The sequence below is a fragment of the Dendrobates tinctorius genome, unplaced genomic scaffold (assembly GCF_039654945.1).
Source record: "Dendrobates tinctorius isolate UK_male_01 unplaced genomic scaffold, ASM3965494v1 ptg000033l, whole genome shotgun sequence".
Lineage (NCBI taxonomy): Eukaryota > Metazoa > Chordata > Amphibia > Anura > Dendrobatidae > Dendrobates > Dendrobates tinctorius.
In genome coordinates, this window is record NW_027361701.1 from 7,925,913 (window position 1) to 7,948,317 (window position 22,405).

The window sequence follows — 22,405 nt, forward strand, 5'->3', positions numbered from 1 at the left end:
CTGAAAATCCTATTCTGACTAATGTGGATGCATTTTTTCAAGCCTTGGGGTTGTATGATGAACCTAATGCTGTTGATCAAGTTGAGAGAACCCTGTTGGCATTAAACCAGGGTCAGGATTCTGCAGAGTTATACTGTCAAAAATTCCGAAAGTGGGCGGTCGTTACTACATGGAATGATAGTGCATTGGCAGCTATCTTTCGGAAGGGTTTATCAGAGACCGTAAAAGATGTTATGGTGGGATTTCCTGTTCCCTCTGGTCTGGATGATTCTATGTAATTAGCCATTCAAGTTGATCGGAGTTAACGTGAACGTAAAACTACACGGGAGGCGCTGCCACCTTTTGAACAAACGTCTGAACCTATGCAATGTGATGGGGTTTTGTCTAGGGCGCAACGTCAGGAGTTTAGAAGGCGTAATAAGCTGTGTTTTTTCTGTGGAGACGTCTCATACTATTTCTGTCTGCCCAAAACGAGAGAAACGTTTTGCACACACATGTGGTGAGGGCAGTATACAACCTAAGTTTCTTTTGGCAATTACTCTGATCTGCTCCTTATCCACATTATCCACGAAGGCTTTTGTGGATTCAGGAGCAGCGTTGAATCTGATGGATTTGGACTTTGCTAAACGTTGTGGTTTTTCCATGACGCCTCTGCAGACGCCTATTCCTTTGAGGGGTATTGATGCTACTCCTTTGGCGGAGAATAAACCTCAGTTTTGGACCCAGGTGATAATGCGAGTTGCCCCAGACCACCAAGAAAATTGTAAATTTTGGTGCTGCAAAATTTGCATGATACTATTGTTCTGGGTTTTCCTTGGTTGCAAACTCATAATCCAGTTTTGGATTGGAAATCTGGGTCTGTGGTGAGTTGGGGTTGTCAGTGTGTTCTTAGGGACGCTCCTGTTTTCTCCACCTCTCCTCAGTCTCATGATATTCCTGATTATCTAGCCAATTTTTCTGATGTATTTAGTGAGAGCAAGTCTGCGTCTTTGCCTCCTCATAGGAGTTATGACTGTGCAATTGAGTTGATGCCTGGGTGAAAATTTCCCAAGGGTCGGCTTTTCAACTTATCAGTACCCGAACATGATGCTATGCGATCCTATATTAAGGAGTCATTGGAGAAGGGTCATATTAGACCATCCTCGTCACCTTTGGGTGCTGGTTTTTTTTTGTGGCCAAGAAAGATGGTTCATTAAGACCGTGTATTGATTATCGTTCCCTTAACAAGATGACGGTTAAATATCAGTACCCGTTACCTCTGATGTCTGATTTATTCTCCAGAGTTAAGAGTGTCTGCTGGTTTACTAAGCTTGACCTCAGGGAGGCGTGTAATCTTATTCGCATCAAGCACGGGGATGAATGGAAGATGGCGTTTAATACTCTGGAGGGACATTTTGAGTACCTGGTGATGCCTTTTGGGCTCACTAATGCCCCTTCTGTCTTCCAGTCCTTTATGAATGATATTTTCCATGACTTTGTGGATAAGTTTTTGATCATCTATCTGGATGATATTTTGATCTTTTCTAGTGATTGGGATTCTCATGTGGAACACGTCCGGACTGTGTTCCGGATTTTGAGGGAGAATTCCCTGTTTGCTAAGGGATCGAAAAGCCTCTTTGGTGTACAGAGGATTTCATTTTTGGGATTTATCTTATCTTCATCGACTACTGAAATGGTCCCGGCCAAGGTACAGGACATTTATGATTGGGTTCAGCCTACTTCTTTGAAGGCCCTCCAGAAGTTTTTGGGTTTTGCCAATTTCTATCGTAAATTTATAGGTAATTTTTCTGGTATTGTCAAACCACTGACTGATCTGACCAAGAAGGGCGCTGATGTGCTGAATTGGTCTCCTGAGGCTATCTCAGCATTTCAGGAGCTTAAGCAGAGATTTACTTCAGCTCCAGTTTTATGGCAACCTGATGTCTCACTTCCATTTCAGGTGGAGGTAGATGCTTCTGAGATTGGTGCAGGAGCTGTTTTGTCCTAAAAAGACCCTGTGACTTCTAAGATGAATCCCTGTGCCTTCTTTTCTCGAAACTTCTCCCCATCTGAACGCAACTATGACGTGGGGAATCAGGAATTGTTGGCCATGAAGTGGGCATTTGAGGAGTGGAGACATTGGTTGGAGGGAGCTAGACATCAAGTTGTGGTCCTCACCGATCACAAGAATTGATTTATCTGGAGTCGGCCAAACGCTTGAATCCTAGACAGGCTAGATGGGCCTTGTTTTTCACGTGTTTTGTGGTCTCTTTTCTTCCGGGCACTAAGAATGTTAAGGCAGACGCCCTTTCTAGGAGTTTCTTTGCCGATTCTCTTAGTGTGACCGAGCCTACTATCATCCTAGGTGAGGGGGTAGTTCTTTCTGCCATTTTGCCCGATTTGAGACGTGCCCTGGAGGAATTTCAGGAGGATAAACCTGAGCGTTGCCCTATGGGAAAATTGTATGTTCCTGACCAGTGGAGAAAGAGAGTGATGTCTGAAATTCATTGCTCCGCATTGGCTGGTCATCCAGGTATTTTTGGTACTAGAGATTTGGTGAGTCAGTCCTTTTGGTGGCCTGCCTTATCTCGTGACGTCAGGAAATTTGTACAGTCCTGTGGGACTTGTTCTCTGTCCAAACCCTGTTCTTGTTCTAGTGGGTTGCTGATGCCCTTGCCGGTGCGCAAGAGGCCATGGACCCATATCTCAATGGATTTTATTTCTGATCTTCCTGTCTCTCAGAGAATGACTGTTATCTGGGTGATTTGTGATAGATTTTCGAAAATGGTCCATCTTGTACCACTCCCAAAGTTGCCATCTTTCGCTGAGTTGGTGCCCTTGTTTTTACAACAGGTGGTTCGGTTACATGGGATTCCTGAGAACATTGTGTCCGACAGAGGAGTCCAGTTTGTTTCCAGATTCTGGAAAGCCTTTTGTTCCAATCTGGGAATTCAGTTATCCTTCTCTTCCGCGTTTCATCCCCAGACCAATGAACAGACTGAGAGAACAAACCAGACCTTGGAGTCTTATTTGAGATGTTTTATATCTGCTGATCAGGATGATTGGGTCTCATTTTTGCCCTTGGCCGAATTCGCACTGAACAATAGAGCTAGTTCTGTCACTTTGATGTCACCCTTTTTCTGTAATTTTGGGTTTCATCCTCGATTCTCTTCAGGGCAAGTGGAATCTTCGTCCTGCCCAGGTGTGGACACTGTGGTTAAGAGAATGCAGCAGATATGGGACCAAGTGGTGGATAAGTTGTCACCCTCTCAGGAAAAGGCCCAGCGATTTTCCAACTGGCATAGGACCATTGGTCCCCGGTTTAAAGTGGGTGATATGGTTTGGTTGTCGTCTAAGAATATTCCTATGAAGGTTGCATCTCCTAAATTTAAGCCAAGATTTATTGGTCCTTACAAGATTTTGGAAATTCTTAATCCTGTTTCGTTTGGCTCTTTCAGTTACGTTCAAGATCCATAACGTATTTCACAAATCTCTGTTGAAGAGGTTTGTTGAGCCAGTGGTTTCTATGGCAGCACCTCCTGACCATGTGTTGGTCGAAGGCAATGTGGAATATGAGGTAGAGAAAATATTGGATTCTCGTTTGGTTAGACGGAGACTCCAGTATTTGGTCAAATGGAAGGGTTATGGTCAGGAGGATAATTCTTGGGTCTCTGCCTCCGATATTCATGCCAATAGAATGGTTCGTGCTTTTCACCGGGCCCATCCTGATCAGCCTGGTGGCGTGGATGAGGGTTCGGTGACCCCTCCTCAAGGGGGGGTACTGTTGTGAGTTCATTCTCTGGTTCACCAGTTGTGAGTTCCCCTTCCAGACTCCCTCTGGTGGTAACAGGAGGTAGTGAGGCTGATTTGATTGGTGGAAATCTGCCACCTGAGAATGAGGATGACGATTGGACCTCAGGATTCTCAGATTGGATTTAAGACAGCCGACGCCCTATTCAGTTGCTGGTGATTCCTTCTGGCTTGTCAGCTCTTGGTTTTCAGCTCTGTTCCAGTCATCTAAAGCTAAGTTTTTCTGCTAATATTCACACTTGATTTTGATGGTCTATTCAGTTTTTTGTGTGGTCAGCCAGCCCCGGCTGGGGGCTGTGCTGAATTTCCACTCTTATTTATCAGTATTTTGCCAATTGGCTTTTTGTCCCTTACTAGTTCGGTCTCTTTTTGCTCTGTCTCAGAATATTTCAGAGTGCTGATATAGTGGGAGAAGTCTAGTGACTTCAGGGTTAATTTTGCTATCAGAAGTGTTGGACATGATTTTTGTAGGGTTTTTAAGCAGGTTGCAGACAGTGTCTTTCCTTTCCTGTCTAGTTAGTTTGGGCCCCATCATTTGCTCAGCCTATTTTCCTGCCTGTGTTTGTGCCTTCATCTTGTTTCACCGTCAATACATGTGTGGGGGCTATCTATTCCTTTGGGGTCTGCTCTGGGGCAGTTAGTTTTCCCTTTTCTTGCTTTAGGCTTATTTAGTCCTCCGGCCGTGACGATGCGTCTAGGAACATCGTAGGCACGCTCCACGGCTACTGCTAGTTGTGTGGTAAGATCAGGGATCTGCAATCTGCATAGTTACCAACCTCTCTGGTTTTCTGTGACTTAGCTTGTTTTGCTTTTTTGTCCTCGGTGACCCATTCATAACAGAAAGTATTATCGGGAGGGATCTAACAGTGCTGTCAGGATGGATTCCTGGAAACACAATTACCGGTAGGACTAATTACCGGTTTCCAGGTCACCACCTGACAGCACACCCCTTGCTCTTAGGACCTGCCGCTCAGGATTCAGGCTGACAACTGGAAAGCCTCCGGTTTTTGATGTACTGTAGGACCGGACCCTGATGGAGGAGGTCTTTCCTTTTTGGCAGGAGAATGGGTTCCTCGTCCGCTAGCTTCCTGAGTAGGGGAAACCAACTTCTTCTTGGCCAGTAGGGGACCACCAATATGACGCTGACTCTGTCCTCGCAGATTTTCCTGAGGACTCGTGGAATGAGGGCTAGGGGCAGGAAGGCATACAACAGGCCCCTGCTCCAGGATTGTGATAGAGCATCTATTCCTGCCGGATTTCCCAGGGGGTTCAGGGAGTAGAATGTTCAGAGTTTTGCGTTCCCTTTGTCTGCGAACAGGTCTACTGTTGGTTTTCCCCAACGGTCGCACAGGCTGCTGAACACTTCGTCGTTGAGCCCCCAGTCCATTGCAGTTATCCTTCTTCTGCTGAGGAAGTCCGCGACCTGGTTCCAGAAAACCTCCAGATGCACGGCCGAGATTGAGAGGACCTCCTTCTCTGCCAATCTGAAAATCTGATCTGCTAAGGCCTGAAGCATTGGATGCCTTGGTCCGCCTTGGTGACGGAGAAAGGCCACTGTCGTGGTGTTGTCTGACAGAATTTTGACGTGTTTGTTCTTCACGTGGGACCCGGCGACAAGCAGTACTTTCCAGACCGCATGTAATTCTCTGACTTTGGAGGACCTTTTGCTGTCCTCTGGACTCCATCGCCCGTGGTAGTACCTTCCTGCGATGTGTCCGCCCCAGCCGAATAGACTTGCGTCCGTTGTCACAACCTCCGGGGACTGAACTCATGAGACACCCCTTTTTAGGTTTCTCGGAATGGTCCACCATAGTAGCGATCTTCTGGCTCGCGGGGTTAACAGTATCCTGTTGTCCAGTGAGGCCTGCCTTCTGTCCCAGGACGCTAGGACTGTGTGTTGTAGGTCGCGGGAGTGGAACGGACTCCGTCTGAAACAGGAAATGAAGCCATCAGCCCCAGGACTCTCATTGCGTCCCTGACCGATACCCGATTGTTATGATTGAGTCACCGAGGAGGAAAAAACAAAACAAGCTCAGCCCAGAAAAACAGAGGTTGGAAACTAGCAGATTGCAGACCCCTAATCCTATCACACAACTAGCAGTAGCCGTGGAGTGTTCCTACGGTGATCCTAGACACCTCATCACAGCCGGAGATCAACATAAGCCTAAAGAGAGAAAAGGGAAAAACTGACTGCCCCAGAGCAGACCCCAAAGCAATAGGCAGCCCCCAACATATAATGACGGTGAAGCAAGATGAAAACACTAACACAGATAGAAAGATAGGTTGAGCAAAAGATGGTGCCCAAGCTAACTAAAAAGGACAGGATAGAAAAGCTGCTGTCTGCAATCCGAGAAAACCCTGCTAAAAAATATTACCAACACAACTGATAAGCAAAAAGGACCCTGAAGTCTCTAGACTTCAAATCCCGTATCAGCACTCAGAATATTCTGGAAGCAGAGCAAAAGAGAACACTGATCAAGGAAAAAGAATCCAGCACACCCCCGGCCGGGGATGGCTGAACTCCAAAAAACAAGGTAAACAAAACCAAAACTAATAAGTTCAATAGCAGAGCAAAAACTTAACTTTGGGAAGCAGGAATCAGACTGGTCTCCAAGAATCCAGCAGAGAAATCACCAGCGACTCAGAAGGGCGTCGGCTGCCTTACATCCAGTCAGAAGTTCCCGTTACCCAGTCACCATCCACCTGATCAGGTGTTTGGTAATCAGCCTCACTACCTTCCTTCACCAGAAGAGGGAGATCCTCGGACACAAAAGATGAATGAACAGATGAGCTCACAACACCCGATTCTTTGAGAATTGACGAATCTTCTTCGGCATCGAGGTCTGCTTTTCGGCTGGTAGATAAGACATCCTTCTTTCTGAGTCTAATATGACCCCCAAGAATTTTATTTTGGGCTTGGGTATGAGACCTGACTTTGACCAATTTATGATCCATCCTAAACTCTGCAGCGTGGAGATTGAGGCCTGACAGTCGACCCTGAACTGGGCTGCTGAGTCGGCTATAATTAGGAAGTCATCTAGATACAGGACCACCGTAATATTTCGGGCTCTTAGGTAGGCCACTACCTCAACCATTACTTTTGTGAAGACCCTCGGGGCTGATGCTAAGCCGAAGGGTAGGCAACGAAACTGATAGTGGTATTTCATGCCATCTCTTTCAACCGCGAACCTGAGGTACTTTTGGTGATCAGGGTGGATAGGGACATGGCAATATGCGTTTTTTAGATCTAACGTGCACATTACCACACCCTTCCCCAGAAGTGGAATCGTGGATTTTATCGATTCCATTTTGAAGCGTCTGTAAGTTACCCATTTGTTTAGGGGTTTGAGGTTTATTATACTACTACTTCTACCCTCGCGTCCTTTGGGGTAGCTCCATCGACCCGATTTCCCTTTCCCCCTGTAGTCCGTTGTCTGGTTGCAACGGGGTCTACGAAAGGGCTGGTATCTTTTACGCTTCTCTTCAGGGAACCCCTTTTTTTCATCTGATGCCTTCTCCAAAATGTCGTTGCGCACAGGCCCGAAGACCCTGCCCCCTGAGAAGGGAATTGAGCAAAGTTTATTTTTTGACTGCATGTCACCTGTCCAACTCTTAAGCCAGATAGCCCTTCTGGCTGTGTTGGACAAGGACTGGCTTCTGGCCGTGAATCTAACCGATTCTGCCGAGGCCTCGGCCAAAAACCCAGTAGCCAACTTGAGTAAGGGGAGGGACTTCAGGATGGTTTCCCTCGGGGTTCTATCTGACAGATGCTCCTCCAGGTCATCTATCCATAGATGCATGGAGCGTGCTACCGATGTCGCGGCTACATTCGTTTTTATGACCGCTGCTGAGCTTTCCCAGGCCCTTTTTAAGAGCCCGTCTGCTTTCCGATCTAAGGGTTCCTTCAAGCTTGAGAAATCCTCGAACGGAACTGCCGTCTTCTTTAATACCTTTGCTACGGGGATGTCTATTTTGGGGATCTGTTCCCAGACCTTGACCTCCTCAGGGTCAAACGGCAGACACGACCTAACATCTCTGGGAATAGTTAACCTTTTCTCTGCCTCCTCCCTCTCCTCCAGTATCATTGCCCGTATGTGGGTGTTTACTGGGAAGACCATCGAAGTCTGGGAGCGTAATCCTCCGAACATTTCGTCCTGTATTGAGAGGGAAGGAGGGGGTTCCTCGATCTGCATAGTCTGCCATACCGCCCCCAATAGTTCGTCTGTATCCCCAGACGAAAACAGTTATTTTCTTCCCCTTTCTGGGTGCTCTCTGATCTCCTCCTCCTCTGCGTCTGACTTGGACAGAATGTCTTCAGATGACGTATCCAACTCCCTCTGTGTTTTCATGGACAACAGGGGTTCGCCTGCGGGGCTTGGGAAGTGGCTAGGCCGGATACCGAGGCCTGTACCTCTTTCCTGATTATCGCTCTCATGTTAGACATGAAAATAGCCTGCTCCTCCCCCACTATACGCTTTGCACATGCGTCACAGAGGGTCTTTTGCCATGTGTCCTTTAGCTTCTTAGAGCAAACCCTACACTTCTTATCCTTCCGTTTAGGCTCCTTTTTCTCAGAGGTAGAGGCTCCCCCCTAGAACGCATAAAATATGGGTTCTGTGGGGTCTATCTTTATGGGGCTCTGCAGTGACCTCTTCAGAGGTTACTCACGTGACCCTGGTTCTCTGCTCCTGCCTCCATCTTACCTCCATCTTAACCTGGTCCTCCATCTTCCTGGTAGCGATAAAAACTGCCGCTGTCTGCTGACCACTGTGGAGACACAGACCTGTAAGCGGTGACGGGCCCCTCCTGGCCTGGCCCCTGGAGCAGAGTCTGCATACCGTCTGTTGCGCTGCTGATCCGACTTCCGGACGCCTGCCCTCCTCCCTGGTGGGCCTATACCGCCGCGGTCTGTGGTACTGGGCGGTCGCCGCCAGAGGTGCCTTAGTGGCGACGCAGCCGGAAGTGACGCATCCGGCCGGAAGTGACGCGCCCCATGACGTGCGCCCGGCTCCCGCCGGAAGTGACGCGCCCCCCCAGGTCTTGTGACGCGCGTCCTGCCTGCGCGATCTCCTCCGGTGGGGCGGCCGGCCCTGGGGCACCCCTGGTCTATGACGCGCGCCTGCTGTTGCGCTCCCCTGCCTTCCGGGCATAGCGGCTCCTCCGGGCGGTAATCTTCTGTCGGTGAACCGCTTGTGAGCCCCGTGGAATCCCCACAGGTGGTCAGGCGGTGGTGGCGTCCAGGGTCGAGAGCCCCCGTCAGGAGGAAGCGACCCGGCGTCCGGGAGCAGTGCTACACCGGAGTAGCTGAGGGACCCTCTATTGGGTGTCAGCTGCAGATTTCAGCAGGTAGGAAGGGTAAGGCTGGGACCCCCGGTCCTTACCATCTGCATGGAACGGCCGGATATTCTCTTGTCGTTCCTCTTCGCAGTGGGACAGGAAAAACACTGAGGGATGGGAAGGGGAGGATCCTTTTAAACTCTCGTGATTTCCTGTCCCACTACGGATGAGAAGGACGTCCTCCAGTGTGCTGTCAGGTGGATGACCTCTAAAATACATTTTCTGACAAGTTATATTACAAAAGTTTTCTGTTATATATCTGAATGTAACTGATTTAAAAAAGCACTCCTCCTCCTATCAAAGTTTGTGTCCTTTTAATATATTGCAATCATATGATATGGCACTGTGCACTTACAATTGCTCATTTTGCCTTTCTACCCAAATAATTCTTAAGTTTTCTCTATGTAGAAACAGAAAGTCTCTTGCCCCTGCATTTATCATCTCCCCTCTTCACCTCCTGACCCAGCTGCTCCCTCCTCTCCCTGCCAGGGACTTTTGCAGTGACTCATGACTCATACAGGGAAAAGTGACCTCCTGTTTCTACATAAAGTTTAGAAGGATGCAGCTAGTCAGGTTTTAATCACTTGTCATAGACCTAATGGAGAACAGAAGAATTAGCTGAGTACAAGGGAAAAATGAGCAATTGTAAGTACACAGTGCTGTATAGTATGATGACTGCAATATAACAAGAAGATAAAAACCTTGAGGGGAGGAGGAGTGCTTCTTTAAGCACAGCTTGTTGTAAGCACAGTTTCCGAATGTTAGTGTCATCACGGATGAAATTACTTATACAAGTCTATGGATGTGAGAAAATCATGGCCACCGCACGAGTGCCGTTACGGTGCAATCAGTGTGCAGTGCGTAACGGACAATAAAACAAATCAGGGAAGATTTGTCATTTATTTCATTTTCCCATGCGTGAAAAACACTGATGGTAAAAACTCAAACACTCACTAACCACTGACGAAATTCAGATGAAAAACACTGGTGACATTTGGACTGTTTCTTGCGTCCGTGAAAAATCATTCATGTCTGAATGAGGCCTAAAGATGTTGTGACAAGAAAAGTGCTATTTAATGAATTAATCCTGGAAAATGAACTCTATTCCAATAGGGTGTGTAGCTGCCTGTGTAGAAATGCTACAGCTGCTGGTAGAGCAGGAGGCTTGCACTGACCCCACACAAGTGAGAAGGAATGGGAGACAAAGTGAAAGGATCTCCTGCACGGATGCAGCTTGTAGACGCACTTGTGTCTGATGTGTATGATGTTACCCCGCGCTGCCTGGGCATCTAAGCAGTGATGGAAACACTAGAGCCGAGGACTCAACAGCTCTTCCCAAAACCGTGCAGTACGTCACACTCAGCGGATGGCATAAAAGCCGCTTTTCAGTTTGCTGGGCACAATGTAAGGGCACTAAGCTGGCATTATTTGCAATTTCACTCAGCAACTGCGTGCTTATTTCTGAAAAAAAAAAACACCATGGAAACAAAATAGTCACTGTACCATAGATTAATTCACAGTTGTGTATTTGCAGGTTTTTCTTCTGCTCTGGCACCTCTGGGGCTTTGACCACGGTTTCAGACCTTAGCCTGTTCTGGTTATGTCTTGTTCACCATCATCCTTAGGAAAGGCCACATGATGCCACAAGATCTATTCTTGATAACCAGCCTAGCTGAAGCTGACGGTTGCAGCCCCCAGCTATGAGTTTTGCCTGGCTGGTTAGCAAAAATACAGGGGAACCACACTTTTTTTAAATTTTTATTTACAGCGCAGGAGCCAGCTAATGAATACACCCATCAGCCGCTTCCACTCTTGCTGCTATTAGCGGTAGTAGGTGTCGGATGATGGATCAGTCGTCCCATCCACTGACATCACTGACGGGAGCTAAACTTTATACCTCCGATCACAGCTGAGTGTTCACGCTGTCTTGACAGCGTGGGAACCGCGGCTCCCTGACCGGCGGGGATGATTTTCAGAAGAGGTATTTGCCTCGCTGTCATGCACATAACAGTGCGACAAACACCCGGTGTTCGGGGAGCCGAACACTTTACTGTTCGGGTTCGACCATCTCTACTCGACAACCATTAAGCATGGGGGTGGATCAATCATGATTTGGAGTTGTGTTGTGCAGCCAATCGCATGGGGAAAATTTCACGGGTAGATGGACGAATGGATTCAATTAAATTTCAACAAGTTCTTGATGAAAACAGAACACCATCAGTAAAAAGCAGAAGTTGAGAGAAGGAAGGCTTTTACAAATGGATAATGATCCTAAACACACATCAAAATCCACAATAGACTACCTCAAAAGGCACAAGCTGAAGGTTTTACCATGGCCCTCACAGTCCCCTGATCTGAACATCATTGAAAATCTGTGGCTAGACCTAAAAATAGGAGTGCACGCAAGACGACCCAGGAATGTCGCAGAATTTTCCAAGGTAGAATGGATGAAAATCCCTCAAACAAAAATTGAAAGACCCTTGGCTGGCTACAAAAAGCCTTTACAAGCTGTGGTACTTGAAAAAAGGGGACACTACAAGGTTCTTACCATGCAGGGTGCCCAAACTTTTGCATAGGCCCATTTTACTCTTTGTAATTTTTAAAAATGTAAAAGATGAAAATATTTATATTATTTTGCTTAAAAGACAAAGGAAATGTGTCATCTATAACTATAGGCCTTTTAGAGATCAATTCATCTAATTTTGACCAGGAGTGCCCAAACATTTACATACCACTGTACAAGAATAACATGTTGCCAGACCAATAATTTAAATGACGAGTGAAACTTACCTTGCCCACAGTAGCAACACATATATTGCCAAGATTGAGGGGGTCAATGGCTTCAAGTTTCATTCCGTCCTCAAACCAAAAACCTTTGGGATAAACAATTCTCGCCTGAAATAGAAAAAAAAAAAAAAAAAAGGAATACACACCTGTAGCTAGTGGCTTAGGCTAGGTTCACATTGCGTTAATGCAGTCCGTTCAACGCATAGCATTGACGGACTGCATTAACGCTACTGTCATTTAGTGATCGCGTTTAGCGAGCATGCTAACGCAGCTTCCCTGTCTCTGCTAGCGGTGACGGACCCCCGAATGCTGCAGCCCGCGTCCAAGGGTCAGTCACAGAATGACGGCACATGGCGAACGCATGCTGACTATAGCATGCGTTAGTGATGTGCTACATAATGGCGGTCTATGGCTGTACTAACGCATCCGTTACATAGCGTTAGTGCCGCTAAGTAACGGATACTGTCAGCGCATTGCCATTAGCGCAATGTGAACCCAGCCTTAACTTGAAGTTTGTGGGCCCTGATGTAAAAGCTCCAACGGGGGTCCTCAATTATTACAAATCTTCAATAGTAATGGTGTTTTCATATGGGAGAAGGGATGTTTTAGGCCCTATAGGCTCCAGGTCGCTAGTGCAATTGCAACCCTTGCACCTATTACAGTTATGCTTTATTAGCTTGTTTATTAGGTGACTTTTTGGCATCCTGTATAAATATATGCTCTGCCTGTTTACTGATAATAAAGTGTCCATAAAGTATAAACTAATAAGAAAAATTGTTTTTCAGGTAATTCGTATGTTTTCTAAGGCCTCTTTCACACTTCAGTCTTTTGTGTCAGTTAAAATCCGCCAAAAATGCGGATCCGTTCCTAACTGATGTGAACGGATGCCACAGGATCCGTTTTTTGACGGATATGCAGAATTTTAAAGGAACCGCTGGCCGGGGAGAGGGAGAGAGAGGGGGAGAGAGAGAGAGGGGGAGAGAGAGAGAGAGAGAGAGAGTGTTTTTTTTTCGTCCGCCAGAAAGGATTTCAGGGTTAATTTTCTCCCTGACTTCCTTTCCCCGGTCATGCGCACTGGAAAATGCAGATCCTACAACAAAAAAAAACACTGCAGGGTCCGTCCAGGAATGCCGGCGGCCGCAAAAAATTTGGCGGATCCGCAAAAAAACGGATCCAACGGATGACCATCCGTCAAGATCCGCCAGTAATGCAACTCGATGGGGAAAAAAACGGATCCGCCAAAAAAAATTGCGGATCCGTTTTTTTCAAAAACTGGCGGATTTTGACTGATGGTCAAAAACGGAAGTGTGAAAGAGGCCTAAGCAAACATTGTGTGAAATACAAAACGTTGATCAAAGAAAAATAGTTAATTAGGACTTTTTATCCTTTCATGACCGGTAACAAATATGTTATATGGGAGCTCGGGAAAAGGATATGGGGCAGGCTCCTTCTATGTCGGATGTCAGCTGTGTCATATAGGTGGGACCTGCATCTTAAGCCCTTAGAAGACACAATCACTTGGTTTCAACAGCATCTAAGTGGTTGGAACAGGGACATTGGGTGCCAAAGATGTAATGGTTTAATCTAAAACTTAAATATTTAAGATATCTTGATAAAGGGTGTTGTATCCTTAGTCCACACCTTTTATGATTACACATCAACTGATCTGCTTCATTCAATAAGCATTGAAATTTATACGGCTTGGAGTTGGAAAGATGATCTGGTCAAAATACTCACCGTGTAATAGTTGTGCACACAATAAAATACTATGACCCCAATCCATAAAGAGTCCGAAAGTTCTCGCTGGTCTTAATGAGGAGGCGAGCTGCGCACAGATGCTCAAGATTCTTAAATAATCTGGAGCATCTGAAAAGTGGTGTGTGCCTCACAACAACTCGCACCCCAGTCTGGGACTGGAGTAAGATTTGTGGTGTAGTAAATATGGTTTGCTGTACGCTTTCCTAGCGTACAGATATAGATGCCGGGAAAGGAAGTTGTTCTGCGCGCTCGGGAGTCAGTGGTAAGGATAAAAATGTAGGTTTGTCTACGCGACTCCTTCCTCAGGACCACCATACATAATCATATGTACATACACATGCATATATGGTTGTCCTGAGGAAGGAGTCGACAACCGCGCAGACAAACCTACATTTTAATCCTTACCACTGGTTTCTTGTGAATCCAGAGAGTGCAGATCAACTTCCTTTCCTTTCATTTATTTCTGACATATCCCCATCTGGCTTCCATGCTTTATAGGTGTTGTGTCTCACACATCCCTGTTAGCTGAGCAGTTCTAATACTTCTGTACTATTTACAAGACTATTGCGCTTTTGCATTTTTTCATTCCTAGAATACAGAACATTTTCATTCACTAAATGGGAGCTCTAACACATGCAAGAACTCACAAATACCCCAATACCCCTCCAGCAAGGAGCAAGAAATTAACACCCTATTTTGTGAGACTAGTAGACGTCTTATCAGTCCACCACACAGATATTTAAAAGCCGTGAAAAGGTCTTTGAGGTTAAAATACAGGTTTATAAGCTTAATCTGTAAGTGATAGAAAAAAATAAAAACAAGCACAAAAAAATTAACAAAGAGGACAATCAAATGCTGGTAAAGGATTACAAACAAACCGGTTTAAAAAGGTCCGCAACAGCATCACAGTAATCACCATAAAGCTTGTGCAATGTTGGGCGAGTGGATAATTCCTTCCGCTTTTCCTCTATGAAAGACGAATATAAAATCAGAATGTTCATACAAACTAATTTACACACAGGGGTACAGAAAAGTCAAACTTGGAAGAGGCATAAGGTCACGTTCCCATATGCAAAAATGCTTTCATCCCACTATGATTTTCCTCCAGGTGCCTGCACCAAAGTATACAACAGCAATCTGCTCTGATTTTATCGACTTTTTTAAGAGGTTTTGGTGCATAATTATTTAACGCAGAAAAGCTAGAAGTCTTCACTTACAGGGAGTGTCTGTCACCCCAAAATGCAAACTGAGTTACCTAAAACCTTATTTGGGGGACATTGCCTCAATAAAAATCATACCAGTAACACACATTTTAGTGTTGCAGTTGCAGATAAATACTCTTAGAATTAATATGGAAATGAGGGTGCTTCTCAGCACCCTTGGGGTGACCAACTGCTTGGCTGCACCCAGAGATTTACATACCCAGCATGGTTCCTGATCTTGATCGACCCAGCTAGCTTTCTCACACTCAAAGCTCCCTACACTCAAATCTCTATTCCTGCACACTGACACTGGAGGAGTTCAGCGGCACGCTCAGAGTCTAGGCAGGAGGGCACTCCATATTGGGTGAGTGGACGCTCCTTTCTTAAGCCGCTCACCACAATTCCAGGTGTAGCAAGTGGCTGCCACAGAGATCAGAGCATGACAGTACTTACACTGAGTGCGTGCCTACCCTGATACTAAGGTCACCACTGGACTCCTTCAGCCATAAGCCAGCACTGTGAATCAAAATAAGGGACAGTGCAGAATGTCATGCCCGCCATGTCTGTTATGGCGCATGAACCCTGGAGCAGTGTGCACGCGCACCGAACTATCATGCCCGCCATGTCTGGTATGTCGCATGACTCCTGGAGCAGTGTGCACGTGCACTGAACTATCATGGCCGTTATGTCTTATGCTGCAAGATCCCTAGAAGCAGTGTGCACACTCACCTCATGACTGCTGTGCTGCAAGATGCCTGGAGTAGTGCCTGCCAGTGCGCATGTGCGTTTTACCTCATGGCTACACGCCGTTGCTGTGTGACCAGCCATCTCTGCTCTGCCTGCAGCAATCCTCCCTGTGTTCCTGGAGCCCCTGATCATGTGACCTTTCCTAGGTTCCAGCACTGTGTGATGCATCAATCCTCTCTCTATTCCTGGAGCCCCTGATCATGTGACCTTTCCATTGTTCCAGCACAGTCTGATCCACCAATCCTCTCAATGGTCTTGGAGGCCCTGATCATGTGACCTTCTCTATGGTCCAGCCTAGTCTGACCTAGCAATGCTCTCTATGATCCTGGAGGATCTGAACCGGAAGTTCTCCCCAGGTCCTGACCCGGAAGTGCAGGTGCTAATGCCCTATATCAGACCGCCCCTTCCTATGGTCGGGGCCTGAGTATCGTGTTGCTTCCCTGCATGGCTGCTTGGTCTGCTCGGTCACTCCCTGTATTCTGTGCCCCAGAATTCTGCCCTGTAGTGCTTCTCTGCACACGCTCTGTGCTTGTATTCTACCTCTTGTCTAGTGCCATGTCTTGTGTTGTCTTTTGTGCCATGTTTTGTCTCTGCTATCATTGGACTTGTAGTACTTCTTATGTTCTCTGCCTTTGCCTGTTTTCGCCATGTCTTGTCCTTGCTATGCTTTGCCTTGTAGTACTTCCTTTGTTCTCTGCCTTGCCTGTTTCGTCATGTCTGGCCTTTGCTATTCTGAGCCTTGTAGTACTTCCACGCTCTCTGTCTTTGCCTGGTTTTCCGTACTCTGTCTTATGGTGCTCTCTTGCACATTCCATGTCTAGTCTCACGGTTTTGCCTTTACCCGGCTCTGGCTTCGGCCTATGCTCTGCTGCTACACTCTGTCCTATTGTGCTCTCTAGTACATTTCACGGCTAGTCTCAAGGTTCTCCCTTGACCCGGCTCTGGGCTTTGGCCACGCTACGCTGTTAGTCCTTTACTCTCTCTGACCCCGCTCTGTGCTTCTGCCTACGTTCCGCTCCTTGTTCCGTACCTTGTCTTGTTTTGCCTTGTTTCTTGCCTTGCCTTGTTTCTTCATGTGCCCTTTGCTTGCGCCTGGCCTTCCTAGCTTCCTGTCTGTGCCTCAGCCGTGCCCACCCTAGCCGTGCCTGCCTGCTTGTGCCTCAGCTGTGCTCGTCGGCCTGTGACAGCTGTGTCGCTTGTTATGCCCCAGCCGGGTTAGCCTGAGTCTTGTCTGTCTGTCTGTGCCTCAGCCGTGCTCGTCGGCCAGTGACAGCTGTGTCACCTGTTATGGCCCAGCCAGGTTCGCCGGAGTCTTGCCCGTCTGTCTGTGCCTCAGCCCGACCAGCTAGCCAGTGCCCCAGCCGTGCTCTGTGCTTCCTTGCACCCACGCTGTCTCTGCACTGTGCTTTGCGTACTTCTCTAACAGCACGCGCAGGCCCTAGCCTGCTCCTTGGCATACCTCCCCGTGCTTCTGTAAAAGTACGCGCAGGTCTTACCATGTACCCTGTCGTGCCCTCTTGCACGCACAGGCCCTAGCCTGTACCCTGCCGTACCCTCTTGTACGCACAGGCCCTTGCCTGATCCCTGGCGTGTCTCTTAGCACGCACCCTGACTTGAACCTGATCCTGGCGTGTCCCTCGGCACGCGCAGGACCTTGCCTTGAACCCTGACCCTGGCTTGTCCCTCGGCACGCGCAGGACCTTACCTTGAACCCTGACCATGGTGTGTCCCTCGGCACGCGCAGGACCTTGCCTTGGACCTTGAATCTTGGCGTGTCCCTACACACGCACCATGTCTCGTACTTTGAACTTTAAACCCTGACGTGTCCCCTACACACGCACCATGTCTTGTAGTTTGAACCTGGCGTGTCCCGTACACACGCACCTTGCCTTGCACCTTGCCCTGGACCCTGGTGTGCCCCTAGCACGCACCCTGCCTGGAACCTTGCCTTGGACCTTGGCGTGTTCCCTAACACGCACCATGTCTGGAGATCTGTCGTGCCTCCTTGCCTGAACCCTGGTTTGCCTGCCGGATGCCCGGAACCTGCCAGAAATTGTAAGCCTGATGACTGCGGCCTGATGTCCGGAGCTGATGCCCTGATCCTGTCGATCGTTGCCAGTTGTCCGGAGTCCGATGCCATTGAGCCCTTGCCTGTACCCAGGCGTGCCACCTGGCACGTACCATGCCATGGACCTTGGCATGCCACGCACGCACCTTGCTGTGATTTTCCTGTTATCACGTTTTGCACCTGATGTTACCCTGAGTTTGCCTTAATGAAGATACCTTGAATTCACGTCTTGTCTTGCTTCCTGCACGTCCTTTGTCGTCAGACACTCGTACTTAGTGTCTACCTGAGCCGGCCGTCTGGTCCCAGCAGTCGTGGTGGCTCACCCCCTTGGTCTTGCCCCTGACATGCCCTGTATAGGGGGTGGTTCCTCACAAGGTCACCTAGGTGGGTGGGTGCCATGACCCAGAGGGTCCACTCTAAAGAAAACGACTCAGTGTAAGCTGACTCCGTCACACAGAATTTGCAAATCTGTGGTCGTAACCATGTGAAGGGTGCACAACACTAAAATACATATAACTGGTATGATTTTATAGGATCTAAGTCCCCTGTATGAATGTTTTTAAGTGGATGAATTTGCATTTTTGGGGTGACAAACTCCTATTAAAAGTGCAACTGTGTTTTTTACAAGCCTGTCTTCAGACTCCTCTCACAAATCTATAAAAGAGAACCACACCCCAAAAAATGCACAGCTCAACATCATTTTTTATGTAAATATTTTTACATTTTACAGAAACTGTACAAACCCCAACCCACCTCGCCCATACAAAAAAATCCCTTTATCCAAAACAAAAGAATTATTGTGATTTGTCACATTAGAAAAAAGTGTGTAAGTTATAGTATAGAAATACGTAATGCATAAAATAAGTACAATACGGCATATAATGCATATACAACATGATCGCCCAACTACTCATCTTTCCTCCCCCTTTAGACACAACCCCACCCCCCGAAGAAGCTCATCACGCAAAACGCACGTCGGGGATACAACAGGTCAGCCATTCTGCATCCCACAAGGGTAAGCACTTTAGGATAGCACTATCCACGGAACTTTATGTACAGAAATTGGCTTTTGGCTTAGGACTACAGGTGGAAGTGTGCCCCTTCTCTCTGGTCTGATGTACTTTCCCCTATGTTATATAGGGGGACATCACACTGACAAAGAGTTGAACAACTCATATTTCCCCTAAACCCCTCACTATTTGACCATGCAGCCAGTCTTTAGAGACGGTGTCCAGGATTTTTGTTTTACCTAAGCTATAAGTATGTAGTGTCCCCCTGTTTTATCTTCACCATTTAACTCATCTTTTCTCATTGTATTTTTGCATACATTGTGAGAATTTAATAAACTTTCCATATTGTTACATACATAGGTGGTCTCTCTTCTCACTCTGAATACTGACTTTCTGAGGCATCCGCTCCAGTTCTCATTGTAGGTCATCTTTCCCCTCCGTTATTAATCACATTTTGTGGGCAGCTTACATGCACTCCACAGTACAACCACCTCTCCATACATGGGACTCACTAATGACACATATCTTGCATCATCCTCTAACTATAGCAACTCTAGGCAAAATCTCCTCAATTCTGCAATCCTGAGGTAGCTGTCACCGTCTCCATAGCTTCTCGAATTCTACAATTGAGACCCATTATGCAAACTATCTTCTCTCTAAAGTTAGGAGTCAGTTTACCTTAACATAAAAATAACATAAGAAAATTTGATATTTTCATACAATTTTTTTTGCTTATACAGGAGGGAAAAATGTGCGTGTTTTTCACATTTTTTTTTGTTTTATAAATCACTGACGACTATTGAAATACTTTATAAATTTTGTACCCTTTTCCACAGAAAATTTTAAATATCATACACTTATTTTTTTCTCAACGGGGGAGGGGATACAACAGGAGGGGGGACAACAAGTAACAGAGAATTTATTTGGAAGCAGCTCCCACCCCCTGCTTTATCTTTATCCAATTTTCATTGCTTTCACTCTTTGCCCTATTTGGTCATAAAAGACCTTTGTTGGACATTTCAACATTTAAAGACTATTTTTTTCCTCCAATCTCACATTTAACTGGGGCTGGTATATTAGGTCCAGTTACAGGAGAGATTCTGCCTCCTGGCGGCATTGCGGAGCTGACTTTCTTTTCTAGTACCCAGCAGTTCCTGCTCCCTCCCTCCACCTACACTTGACTGCTTGGTCCAGAGGAGAAAGCGCCCTTAGGGCTTCCTATTACTGTATAAACAGCTCTATTCAGGAAAATGTATACTGTTCGGAAAGGCAGATGGTAAAACCATCTTTGTGTTCTCTATAGGAAGTCAGTTTGTCCGAAAGCCATCAACCTGCTGCCGCATGATCTATGTAACTGCTCTACTATGAAGTGGCGTTTGAGAACGGCACTGCATAGTAGGCACAGACCACCCGAATTGTTATATTCTATAGGCAGTCTGTAAGTAGTTGAACAGGTAGAGAAGAATGGTGTTAATATAGGCCATCATATGCATTCATCCTCCCTCTCAGGTCATGAATGAAAATCTCTTGCTCTGTGAGATAGACTGGCCAAAATTAGGCACTGAATTGTGAAATTTATTCTAGACATTCCAGTTCTCATTCACAGAGATATATCTCACATATACTGAGAAAATAACTATAGACCACATACCCGTGAACTTGATTTTGTGACCAACCCTACATGACCAACCAATTGGATGAATTAGAGGGCTATTCGTGTGACACCATAAGTAATCACTACTGTCTCCATCTTCATACATAAGCCTCAGTCTTCCTCCAATCACAGTATCAACCACTGCAATTCGCATACGAGAGATATGTAGTTTATCCACGGCTTCCAGCCGCATACCTTCTCTGAAAGGACACTTCAGGTTCTCGACCATCTACGGAAAAGAAAAAAAGCTATAGGAATGAAAGAAAAAACATAAAAAATAAAATTCTACTTGTAATAAAATACTCAACATATTCAGATGACATTTATAGAGAAACAAAAATAACATCAATGATAACGGAAATTCTGTGCTAAATATGGAGCAATGAATCTATAGAAGACAGGCTTTTCTATCTTTATTAAGGGCAAGTATGATATCAATGCTATGTATTAAGTAGGGATTGTTTTTTCGGGGGTCAAAGGATACATATCTAGTTCATTCAAAGGACACCTACCATGTTCATTCAAAGAACAGCTACCTGATTCATCCAAAGGACAAGTGTCTGGTTCATCCAAATGACCAAGAACCTACTTTCTGCATGCTCAGGCAGAGAGCCAACTGCCTTCCTAGCTTCAGAGTGCCACAAGTTATACAGAAAAGAGATTACAAAGTTGAAGACTGCAGATCTTGGTATAGGAGGCATAAGAGCATGGAGCGGTCTTCTGCCCTTATTTCCAGTGAAGGCTTCTTGTCCTGCACCAGCATACACCGATATATCACATGACTCTTTGCTTTCAACTGGAAGATTCTGTCCTGTACCAGCCACTGGGCATCAAATTTAGGTCTATAACGACACTGTTGAGTTAGATCGGTGTGGAAGAACTAGAAGAGCCTACACACAACCCTAACTTTATCCCCTTTGAACACCTTTGTGATTAACTGGAATGCAAAATGCAATTTTTTATTTTTCAATGGCACCAAAAGCTCCTCATAAAATGAACATAATTCAGAGCAATGTGAAAATAACATTCCTGTACACATACTCTGTCCTATATCACGTCATATAACCACTTCATGATTCGGAAACATTAAAGCAGTTATAAGACGTGCCATGCTCAGCCTTCAGGCGGCTCAACAGGATAGGGTGAAAGCTGTTGGCAAAGCCGATGGAGAAGCTGAGTCAGCAAGATGCAAGATGACCCTCGGCGGTTTTCTAAAACAGCTTCACCTGAGAAAACTTGGGGTGCCATATTGTTATACTTATACAGTACCTATTATTTTTCTGAACGCAGAGCTGTTTGAGGGCTTATTGTGAGTTACAAAGTTTAGTTTTTACTAGCTAAAGAGCCCGGTGCTGCCCGGGCATAGTAACTAACTGTGGTTAGTTATAGCAAATTATAATTATCCTCCATCCCATAGTCCCGTGCCCATATACCCATCATACATATCCACCATCCCATAGGCCCGTGCTCATATACCCATCACACATCCTCCATCTCATAGGCCCGTGCCCATATACCCATCATACATATCCTCCATCCCATAGTCGAGTGCCCATATACCCATCACACATCCTCCATCCCATAGTCCCATGCCCATATACAGATCATACATATCCTCCATCCCATAGTCGAGTGCCCATATACCCATCACACATCCTTCATCTCATAGTCCCATGCCCATATACCCATCATACATATCCGCCATCCCATAGTCCCGTGTTGTGAGTTAATTTTCACCTTCACTACTGAGGCCCGAGGAACTCCCTCTTCTGGTAAAGAAAGATAGGGAGCCTGATTATCAAACACCTGAGGCTGATGATGATGACTGGCTGAGTGGAGTTACTGACTGGATATAAGGCTGCCGACGCCCTTCTGCCCTGCGGGTGATTTCTCTGTGGGATCCTTGGAGACCAGTCTGAATTCCTGCTCCTCTAAAGCTAAGTTTGCTGCTCGGCTTTTTGCATTTGTGCTTTGACTTTGTTTTGCTTTGTTTTTCTGGATTTCTGCCATTCCCTGCTGGGGTGTGCTGAATTCCTTTAGCTCTGTCTTCTGA

General features: G+C 46.3%; 1 protein-coding gene across 1 annotated transcript in view; it reads right to left on the reverse strand.

The window, feature by feature from the left end:
- Positions 1-22,405, reverse strand: part of L3MBTL2 (L3MBTL histone methyl-lysine binding protein 2) — a 308,748-nt gene that overhangs the window by 145,631 nt on the left and 140,712 nt on the right. Inside the window, 3 exon segments of the mRNA XM_073572982.1 lie at positions 11,917-12,021; positions 14,550-14,638; positions 20,350-20,581. Of these exon segments, the coding sequence (XP_073429083.1) occupies positions 11,917-12,021; positions 14,550-14,638; positions 20,350-20,581 (426 nt within the window).